At 41.3% G+C, this 10,557-nt stretch overlaps 1 protein-coding gene across 3 annotated transcripts; it reads right to left on the minus strand.

Annotated features, from left to right (window-relative positions):
• Positions 1–698: 698 nt before the first annotated feature.
• Positions 699–9,893, minus strand: cnot8 (CCR4-NOT transcription complex, subunit 8). 3 transcript variants are annotated; one of them, XM_084074574.1, is made up of 8 exons: positions 9,822–9,893; positions 8,784–8,857; positions 7,464–7,724; positions 6,405–6,598; positions 5,499–5,660; positions 4,403–4,547; positions 2,056–2,166; positions 699–1,896 (listed from the first exon to the last, which is right to left on the minus strand). In XM_084074574.1, exons 3-8 carry the CDS (start codon positions 7,578–7,580, stop codon positions 1,765–1,767), a joined length of 861 nt encoding a protein of 286 aa, XP_083930700.1. In that variant the 5' UTR covers positions 7,581–7,724; positions 8,784–8,857; positions 9,822–9,893; the 3' UTR covers positions 699–1,764. The 3 variants fall into 3 exon arrangements, with proteins under 3 accessions (XP_083930700.1, XP_083930699.1, XP_083930701.1); XM_084074573.1 differs by having other exon boundaries at positions 8,784–8,866; positions 9,822–9,882; XM_084074575.1 differs by lacking the exon at positions 8,784–8,857 and having other exon boundaries at positions 9,822–9,890.
• Positions 9,894–10,557: the final 664 nt, after the last annotated feature.

A 10,557-nucleotide genomic window follows, 5' to 3' on the forward strand; every position in this document is an offset into this window, starting at 1 on the left:
ACATTTTTTTTTAAGAAAAAATATTTTCAAAAATAGCAGAGCTACAAGCTCATAGCTATGGGCTTGTATATCTGCTATTTTTGAATAGCCAAATAAATCTAAAGTGACACAGATGCGTTCGGTCTTCTAAATCCTAACAGTTTTCTGTCAAAAATATATGCATTTGGCCACGGTCCCCCATCTCTAAATATTTTGTTCCAGGGACCCCCCAGAAGCAAAGATTTGAGTTACAAATGTTTGCTTTAAACATATATATTCAAAGATTTGCACAAATGTTAACGCATTTCATAACGATATACAAGCTCAAGCGAGTGCCGCGCTATGAGCTTGTATATCTGCTATTTTTGAATAGCCCAAAGAAATCTTAAAATGACACAGATGCGTTCCCGGTCAAGTCTACATTCCCGACGATCCTAGAAGCACCTTCAATACTCTTTTAAGACATTTTAACTCCTGTGAGCTAAAATGCGGTTGGCCTCTGTGTTTTAACTTAGATTAGGGTCCAAGTTCTTAAACTGAAGTGGGATCGATTCCAATTCCAAATATTATCAAAGTATATATTGGTAGGCGCAGATCTATAGGTCTAGCCACACAAGACTATTTACGTTCTATTCTACTGTAGAACAACGTTACTATCCTTATCCACTGTGTGCCACCAGACTGCAAAAAAGACCCATCACACACTTGTTTTTTTTACATTAAAAATAGAAAACAATTTAATATACAACTGCTTAACAATGTCTGATGTAAAAACAACATCAACCACAAAAACATCTGCTTCAACACGGCCCGCGAGCGCAGCGCAAAGCAACATGACAGAGACAGAGGAAACGGCAGCCGTGTGTTGGGTTCCACCTCTGGACACACGCATACAGACGGATGGACAGACAGACAGAGACAGACAGACAAGACACATGACAGACGACCCTGAAACCCATTTTTAAAACTCATCTTCAGAAGGGATTTATGGGGGAGGGGGGGGGGTACGGAGGGGAAAAAAAGCTAAAAACATCTTTTGTTGTTAATGAAATTGTACACGTTTTTTAATTTACATGTTTAAAATACAACCCTTTTTCTTTTTTTAACAACAGAGAGAAGGAGTGAGCCCAGGTTCTGAAAGACTTTGAAAAATGATCTGTGAAGTTTCTTTTAAAAAGAAGGGATTTCCGTCTGAAAAGCAACAGAGGGATGGATGCGAGACGCCGTGGTATGGAACTGGTCCCAGCGCTGTGAATGTGGATTTGTTCTTAGAATTGAAATGTTGCTCATATATAAAAAGTGGAGAAAAAACAAACAAAAAAACACTGAGTTATGCCTAATGTATGCTCCATCCTACGGCGGTGCCACGGCCCGAAAATAGCCGGTTTCTAAGCTCACAACGCAGATGCAACGAGGTTGTGAGCTTGTAGATCGGCTATTTCCGGCCCGCGGACGCCGTCGTACGGCGGAGTATAGACCGGGCTTTCGGCTGCTAATGTCTGCCTTAACCAATCAGCATCCAGGGAATGACGTTCAGAGCTCAGAAACCAGGAAAATCATCTCCATGCTTGTTTTCTTTCTCTTGTTTCGGAATTGGGTGGAGGGAGGACGAGATGAACGGATGGCGAGATGAACGGAAGGAGGGATGAACAGAGGGAGGGAGGGGGCACGGAATATTCAAGGGAGGGAATTTTTCATCTGCTGGTCGAGTTAAAAGTTAAAACAAGCGTTTTTACCACTTGAAAGTGTGTGTGTGTGTGTGTGGGTGGGTGTGTGTGTGTGTGGTCAGTGTTTGTTGTTCGCCTCGTCCTGGTTGGTGGTGCTGGCGAGGCCGTTCTGTGATTGGCTGGAACCAGAGCCCAGGCCGTACAACCTCCCACAATACTTTGCGTCGTCGATGTTGTCCTCGAAGAAAAGCTGAGCGGGAGAAAAGAAACAGATAATGTTAATCTAATCTAATGTGAGAACATAATAGTACTCTAATATAGCAAGGTCATCATGTCTAATCTTGATTTTACCTAACATAACATGTAATGTTACATAGAATAAAAACGTTCTGTGCACACGACGTAGTACCTCTTTCATTCTGAAGAAAGCCATTCCAGTCAACAGGGAGTCTGATCCGGCCTGATGCTGTCTGCCGATCCTCTTCAACTCCAGCTGGTCAGCCACCTCCTGAAGTCCTCCCTGTACAAACACACACACACACACACACACACACACACACACACACACACACACACACACACACACACACACACACACACACACACACACACACACACACACACACACATTAATGATTCATGCTATGTTATGCAAAGAAAATAACATACAGCAGATACTGAAACTAGTGGCCAATATTAATACCCAAACTGTGAGATTGCAGTCACAAGAGAGAACTTTCATAAATTAGCATCCTAGTTAGTAGACCTCCAGAGCTAAACGACTGTTTTATTTGATTTCATTAGTAAAACAGCTGAAGGCTGTGGAGTCATTATTGCAGTGTTGAGTTGAACATCATTCGTACATATTAGGCTTGACCAAGAATGCAAAGCTAGCACACTAGTTTCTCTTCACCCATTGGGGTCTGGCAAGGGTCCATAAGCATGTACTCTGTTTATGAGCATCATCAATGCAAGCAGCTCTGCAGTTTAATCAGACTCTTGCCGAACCTTTATTGACAATTTAAATGTTTTCTTCGATAGAAGACATCTTTTTGTCTCAGATGGCTTTCAGGTGAACAAACTGGGGGCAACATTATTCTTGTTAAACGTTTGCTACTCGCTGCGTGTGCCTCCGCCAACCTCTGCCAAGGCCAGAACACAAGGTTCCAAAACAACAGATAATGCTGTGTTATCTGCTACCGCTGCTGAAGAAAGTGAGTGGATCTGTGTCGATGAATATGCTGCTGCTGATGTTGGTTGGGGGCGAAGCCTCACCCCCCTCCACCAAGGATGGTGGAGTAACAGCCACAACTAATGAGCTCACTGATAGTGAAGGCGCGGATTTAAAAACAAAGGACAGGATACTGAAAACAACTGCTGATAGCCCCATTCCACAGGAGGAGACTGCCACGGCCACCAACGTCGACTCTTCAGAGGAGTCGATCAGTGAGGAAGAATTTCAAACTCCAACACCCTTCTCCTCTTCATTATCATCTTTTTCCACATCTCCATTACCGCTTCTGGAATTTACCAGCAGCATGAATGACTTGATTAATGTGGGGATTAGACTCACCCCCCAAATCAAACGCGAGGCTCCACGACCCCAAATCAAACGCCAGGCCCCACAACCACCAACCTTGCCCTGCCCCCCACCCATCCCCCCTCCACGACGCCATCGGAAGAGACATGTCTAGAGAATACATTTGATAATTGATGTCTGAAGGGTCCAATATGCCTAGGTTCAAACATATCTGGGCCCAAAGTTCCTTCAGATAAACAAACACTTGCGATTAACCTCTGCAAGTGTGTTGTGGAATTACCGTTTAAAATTCTGAGCTGCTTGTTGTCTCATCAAAAAGGCTATGGATGGGAGTACTTTCTTCTTGGCTGCCATCAGGCTTATGAACAAGCACTGAACAAATACAGTGGCCGGACGGACCATATGGCCATTTGTCTGTGGCTAATGTAAACGGACCCATGACGATGCTGTTTGCACTTGAGCCATGCTGCACCATCAGGTAGTTTAGATCTCTAATATAGATTTATGCAGTTTAGTTTTTTAGCACTGATGTTTTAACTTCATTACGCTTTGATGTGAAGCACCTGCGACACATTTTGATTTGAGCTAAAAAGCATTATTTTACACTTTGGCTATTCAAAAATAGCAGATATACAAGCTCATAGCGCGGCACAGAGTGCCGAGCTATGAGCTTGTAGATCTGCTATTTTTGAGAAATTGTGAAAATCTTTGAATATATATTCTTTTAAAGTGAACATTTTTAACTCTATTCTTTGCTTCTGGGGGTCCCTGGAACAGAATATTTTGAGATGGGGATCGGCGGCCAAATACATTTTGGGGGGTCCTTGACATGAGAAAGTTTGAGAACCACTGATATAGAAACATATGCTTTTCAGAAAACTGTTAGGATTTAGAAGACATTAGTAAGAATCGGCCTCAGGTCTTAATGGGTTAAGTTATATTGTGATTGTACTTGTACTAGAGCTTCATATCTTTTACCAAAATCAAATCAAGTTTCATGTGCCTTTTACTTTGCAATTGGCATTGCTGACAAATAAAGTTGAACCGTCATAATCTATGTTGATTGGTCTGCTAACACCACGAGTGAGCTTGTGAGATTCAGGCTGGCTAATGTGAGGCTAAATGGGAGTTTGGACCAAAACAATTGTGCATGTTAACGACCGTGCTTTGCACATACAGCACATGTACAGCATGTAATGTGTGTCATTCATTGTACCTTGAGGTTCTTGCAGCTCTTCATGAGGTATTTAACGTCATAGATCGCTGGGAAGAACAGGTTGAGAATCTGGAAGAAGTCATGTTCCTCTTCTGGGAGACGGGCGTCTGTTAGCAGCTTCACCAGGTAGCCAAAGTCATAACCACTAGAAACACACACACACACACACAGGTTATTACTTTGATCTGTACTGATACTAAAATAATAACCATCCATTGCAATTGAGATTTATTATTTGAGTCACACATAACACTACACTGTATTATTGAGTATCCAAAAGTTTCATTTACAAAACAAATTCACATGAGTAGGGATGAACTCATGGATTAAAGCAAAAATAAAATCTCACAACTGAAAGAATGTTGTTAGTCCAAGTCCTAATCTGTGATTTGTGAACCAGTGTGAACTGTGAACAGAGCCATATACTAGCACTGTGTTTCATAAACAATTAGAACAATATGTAGAATGATGACGTTTTGGTAGCTATACAGCCATACCAGTTTGAAGAAATTGCAGATTGATGCTTTGCTTTTATGTAATATCCAAGACCATTAGGGGTTTCTGGCAGATTGAACATGTATTCTATTGCTAGTTTGACCTTTTCAAATACTCTTAACTAACATAAGTAATAAGCGAAAATAGGCAATCTGCTGCAACGTGTTGTGAGCTTGTAGATTGCCTATTTTTGTTGAGTGACATGCTTCCTTAGAATCCAAATGACTGAAATCAATCGTGGCGACTGAGAACCTCAATCCATGTGGACCGACTGATCGGCCACTGATCATAATGGAGTGATATTTGTTCTAAAAAGGCGATCTCTCTGATCACCTTTCACATGACCAGATATCAAAGCCGATGATGATATGTTCTTAAACCAAGGAAACCCTACACTTAGTTGACGATATTCCCAAGGGCTCTATGATTGGACGTTTGGAACCCTCCTGTTTTCACTCTACTCTAAATATCTTTGCTGAAAAACCAGTCCCTTTGCGACGTGTTGTGAGCAAAGGTCCCGAGGAAAACATAAACATCACAAAAATGCTCTCTCACTCGCTCTCTCACACACACACACACACACACACACACACAGCTGTACCTGTGGAAGGAGAGCCATTTGACGTTTTCACACAGGACCAGTCCAGAGGTCATGAGGAGCTCAGCGAAGTAGAGCGTGTCGATGCCTTCCTCCTCGTGCTTCTTGAACTGCAGACCAGAGTTCTGCAGCAGGTCTATGGAGTCTTGGGAGTACATGTCCTCTCTGCACCAACACAACAACACAGGCAATCAATCAAAACTACTTAAAAAGATATACTGTGCACCTTTTTGAAAAATATACAATTATATTTCGACCAATTTGGCAATGTTAATGTTTGGTCTCTCTCCTGCAACTTGCCTAAATATTTCTTCACCCTTGCTTTTAGTTGATTTTTAAATCTCTGTGTTGTTAGTCATGTCCTCACTGTTTTGCCTGATTAACTGCCTTTTTTGCTTTTATTTTAATGTTGTTTTATGCTTTTGCTTTATTGCTAAATTAGTTGTACTTTCTCTGTAATTGTATTCTTGCTCTGTAAAGCACTTTGAGCTGCATTTCATATAATGAAGGTGCTATACAAATAAAGTTTATTATGATTATTATTATGATTATAAGTGTGCTGTAGGTAAAATGTCAACAATTGCACAGGGGACCCGGGTTTCAATCCCCGGTACGACATGAAAAGTCTATAGACTAATTTATAATTAGTCGGAAGGCGAAAAATAGCCTGTCTACAAGCAGTGTGCGACACCGCTGTACAACTGCGGCTTTTAGACCCTTAATGTTACTAACTAACTAAATATATACATATTTTTATGGGGAGGTGGGGTGGTCCTTGAGGAAATATTCTAGTGGTTCAGAGCTCAAAAAAGGTTGAGAACGACTGGACAAGACAAAAAGATGGATGGAGAGAGACAGATGGAGCTAAGAGACTTAAGACAACAGTTAGAGAGACGGTACAGTACGTACGTGAGGTTGAACTTGAAGTTGAACTGCCAGGTGGTGGTGCCGGGTGGATAGTCTCCTTCCTGGTTCATGAAGGTCAGACCGAGCTGGATGATCTTGAGCAGGTCCACGTTGCACCTCAGCAGCTGGTACTGGTAGTCTACTGTGCTGCGGAACTCACCGATGGGACGCACCACAACCCCGGGGAACTCTGTGTCCTGCCGCCATGGGGAAGAAAGGAAGGAAAGATGTTAGCGTGTCACTGCACGCAGCGCTGTTTTAAGGCAGTGGTTCTCAAAGGGAGATCTGGGGGGGTCCTCGAGGGAGTTCCAGGGGGTCCCCAACAAACTGAGATTCAAGATTAAATATTTTATGCTTCAGCTATTTTTGGGGGGAAAAAATGGAAAATCCGTAAAAATTAAGAACTAGGAAAACTTTAACAGCTTTTCAGATGGGGGGTCCTCCGCACGCAGCCAGCCAGATAGAGAGAGCGAGATATATATATATATATATATATATATATATATATATATATATATATAACCTTGATGTACAGACAGACAGGCAGCTGCAAAGATACAGGATACCGTTCTTTTTCAATGGAAGCCAAACCGCATGAAGATAAAAAGATACATCCAACATTTGTAGCTGCTACAAATAAGTTGAGCTGGTTTCAACGTCTGATACAAAGCTACAAATATGCTGTGTATCTTTTGTATCTGCCGGTGTGAACACACCATAAGGGTCCGTGACATGAAAATGTTTGAGAACCAGTTGTTTAAAGGAGCTGTCCACAGAAAGCTTCTTTTTTTTGGGCTTACAACGCATCGTAAGCTTGTAGATGATCTGCTATTTTTACAGAATGCTCCCAGGGTTCAAGCGGTTAAATGTGTTGCCAAATGAATTGGACCCAATTGTAATTAGGCAACACTGGTTCTCCTGACCCCTAACCACTTAAACCCTCTAGTCTTCAAGAAACAGACTTGAGATGCTGGGACGCGAGTTGGGACGCGGTGTGAGCTTGTAGAACTGCTTGTAGATCTTTCAAGTGGTTAGCTAAAACGAAACAACAACAGCCCTTACCATGGCGATGAAGTTGTAGCTCTGTATGATGATTCTGATCTTCCTCATCTCCTCCTCCACATTGCTGGCCCAGACCTCACAGATTATCTGGCTGGAATCTGCGAGTGCGGCTGGCATTCTGGCAGACTGAGAAAATGACTGAAGACCCAAGATATAAACTCCTACAGCGCTGCTGTTGTTCGGAGACGGAGGGAGGGAGGGAGGAAGGAAGGTAGGAAGGAAGGAGTGGAGGGCAGTCTGCTGAGAGAAATGAAGTCACCTCTGGGAAGGAATGAGAAGAACAAGTGAGAGGTTAGTTTAAAAAAAAGTGTTAAGAGTCCTAGGGTTCCCACTTCCAAAGGAGGCACTTATCAAATCTTTTGATTTTTCAATTTGCATTTAATGCAAAACAGATGAGGAGCGAGACCACTGTACAACGCAAACATGTTTACAACAAAAAGAGTTCTGGAAAACCACTGCGATACAAATATTTGATCTGAATTGAACATATCTCATACCTCAATGGAAACAAGTCCAGACTTTTTTGTGTAAATCCTTTTGGACCAAGTGTATGCATGTTGTGTTGTTTGCATTTCTGTCTAATAAAATATTCGATCAATCAATTTACAATTCAAGCAATAGGACATTTATAGCTAGTTCGACCCATCGCTCTTTAATCTTTTTTTTCTTCTTCTGAAATCAGTCGTGGCGACTGACAACTTGCATCAGGAAGGTTGTTCCAGAGAGTAGAACATAAGTGACTATGTGGATTTGTGGCTCCTGAGTCCTGTTTAGCCGCAAGCAAGCTCCCATGTCCTATGGACCCCCCCACAAGCACTTGGAATTGTAGGAGTTGCGGCATTACATTTAGTTTGACTCGTTTCCACAGATAAATATTTTGAAAATAGCTGATCTACAAGCTTGTGAGCTTGTAGATCAGCCATTTCATTTCTTTTGTTTCTTATGTTATTCGACAATTCGGCCATAGTATATTTGGCCATAGTTAGGTTTGCTGATTACTTTTGATGCAGTAATGCATCTTTATTCTTTAAGTATTAAAAAAAGGTCTTTAAAAGGTCCTTAAATTGTCACTTGCAAAAACTTTGATCCACACTTTTGTTTTCTCTCGGCTTGATTACTGCAATGCACTTTTTTTCTGGCCTGCCAAAGAAAACAACTGACAGATTACAACTTGTTCAAAACACGGCAGCCAGAGTTTTAACAAAAACTAAGATGAGAGAACATATTACTCCAGTTTTAGCATCACTACATTGGCTCCCGGTTGTTTTTAAAATTATTTTACTTGTTTATAAAGCTCTCAATGGTCTGGCACCTTCATACCTCTATGACTGCCTGCCTAGATATGTTCCAAACGGCCCCCCTCAGGTCTTCTAGTGCTGACTTGCTCGAGGTGCCTAGTCTGCCTACAATGACATAAAAAACACAGTTAAGCAGAATTCTGCTTGTACGGGCCGACGGCTTGGAATAAACTCCCAGGCCATTACACTTAAGACAGGCAGCCTCTGTGGATAGCTTTAAAGCACAGCTATTTCTTCACTCTTTTTTTTGTTGTTATTCATGTCCTCACTGTTTTGCCTGATTCAATGCCTTTTTGCTATTATTTTAATGTTGTTTTATTATGCTTCTGCTTCCGCTTTCCTTTATTACTCTATTGTTAAATTATTTGTACTTGCCTTGTAAAGCACTTTGAGCTGCATTTCATGTCATGAAAGGTGCCCAGGCATGCAAACAGCCCGAGGTGAAAAAGGTGACAACACGTTGTTTTCTTTCGGGTCAGGTGTCACACAATTGCCTATAGGTTCAAAAAGGTGACTGTAGCTGAAAAGTGACACTTTTGCATGTCTGGGTGCCATACAAATAAAGTTTATTATTATTATTATTACTTAACTGTCCACCCCCTAAAAAAAAATCACATGTTGAGAAGCACTGTGTTGGGAGAGCAGTCAGTGTCTGATGATGGTTTGGTGTAGAAGCAGTGAGCACTGCAGCTCAGGGCTGTTTGAATAAATGGAACCTTAAAAACAAAACGTTGTCCCTTTATAAAACAAAAAAGAGAAAAACACCCCATAAACACGTTTGTTTATTGTCTATGAACGAGGCGTTTTTGGTGTCTAAAGCTTTCCAGTCAAAGCAAAAGATGTTTGTAGTGAAAACTACACACTACACACAAGCATAGCATTAGCATTAGCTTGTGCTAATGCTAACCTAGATTTTTATATCACCGCCACCGTCTTTACTGATTAAAACGCTTTGTTCTTTAAACCGAATTAACGTCCGAATACAGAGCAGGTAAGCTAAGCGGCCTGTGTCTCTTATAAACGGGATTAAAGTGTGAATGTGAATAAAAACGCGTCGCACCTGATGCTGTGAAGGATGTGATGAAGCCTTCTGCTTGTTGGGGTTGTTTGGCACCGCGTTCACCCTCTGACCCGGACGTTGTTGTTTGTTACCACCGCCGCCGTTCACCTCTGACGCCGGACGTTAAGAGCCAATCACAGCACTCTGACTGACTGATCGCCAACGTTGTGATGTGGCCACCTAATGGCCGGTGGCGGTACATCCTGCTGTCCATCCTACTGTTACTCAAGTACTGTACTTATGTACAATGTTGAGGTATTTATACTTTACTGGAGCACCTCCAATTTTAAATAATTTTACTTCTACTCCACTGCATCTCAAAGGCAAATACTTATACTGCACTATAATTATTTGACAATTTAGATACTAGTTAGCCTACTTTGTAGATTTTGATTATTACAAAACCACTTCAGACCCATACATACATACATACACACATAATATGCATATACATATAATTTAGCAATTTGAAAATAGCAGGTCTACAAGCTCACAAGTCGCAAAGCTACACGTTGTGGGCTTGTAGATCTGCTATTTTCAAAGGATTTTTATATATTGTATGCATTTGAAAACTTGTGAAATGGATACTGCATACTTTTACTTTTGGTACTTTAAGTACATTTTGATGCCAATACTTTTGTACTTTTACTCAAGTACATTTTAAGTACAAGACTTTGTACTTCAGACTATTTCTACAATAGGGTATTTATACTTTTACTAGTTACTTCCATCACTG

The sequence above is a fragment of the Gymnoscopelus microlampas genome (assembly GCF_963454915.1).
Source record: "Gymnoscopelus microlampas genome assembly, chromosome: 12".
Classification (NCBI taxonomy): domain Eukaryota; kingdom Metazoa; phylum Chordata; class Actinopteri; order Myctophiformes; family Myctophidae; genus Gymnoscopelus; species Gymnoscopelus microlampas.

Bases quoted from the DNA above. Each gene is read 5' to 3' on its own strand.
- cnot8 (XM_084074574.1), bottom strand. From the start codon at position 7,580: ATGCCAGCCGCACTCGCAGATTCCAGCCAGATAATCTGTGAGGTCTGG. The intron at 2,167-4,402 runs GTACAATGAATG...GTGTTTGTACAG, and splicing joins AGAGCTGCAAGAACCTCAAG to GGAGGACTTCAGGAGGTGGC. The intron at 1,897-2,055 runs GTACTACGTCGT...TCTCCCGCTCAG, and splicing joins CTTTCTTCAGAATGAAAGAG to CTTTTCTTCGAGGACAACAT.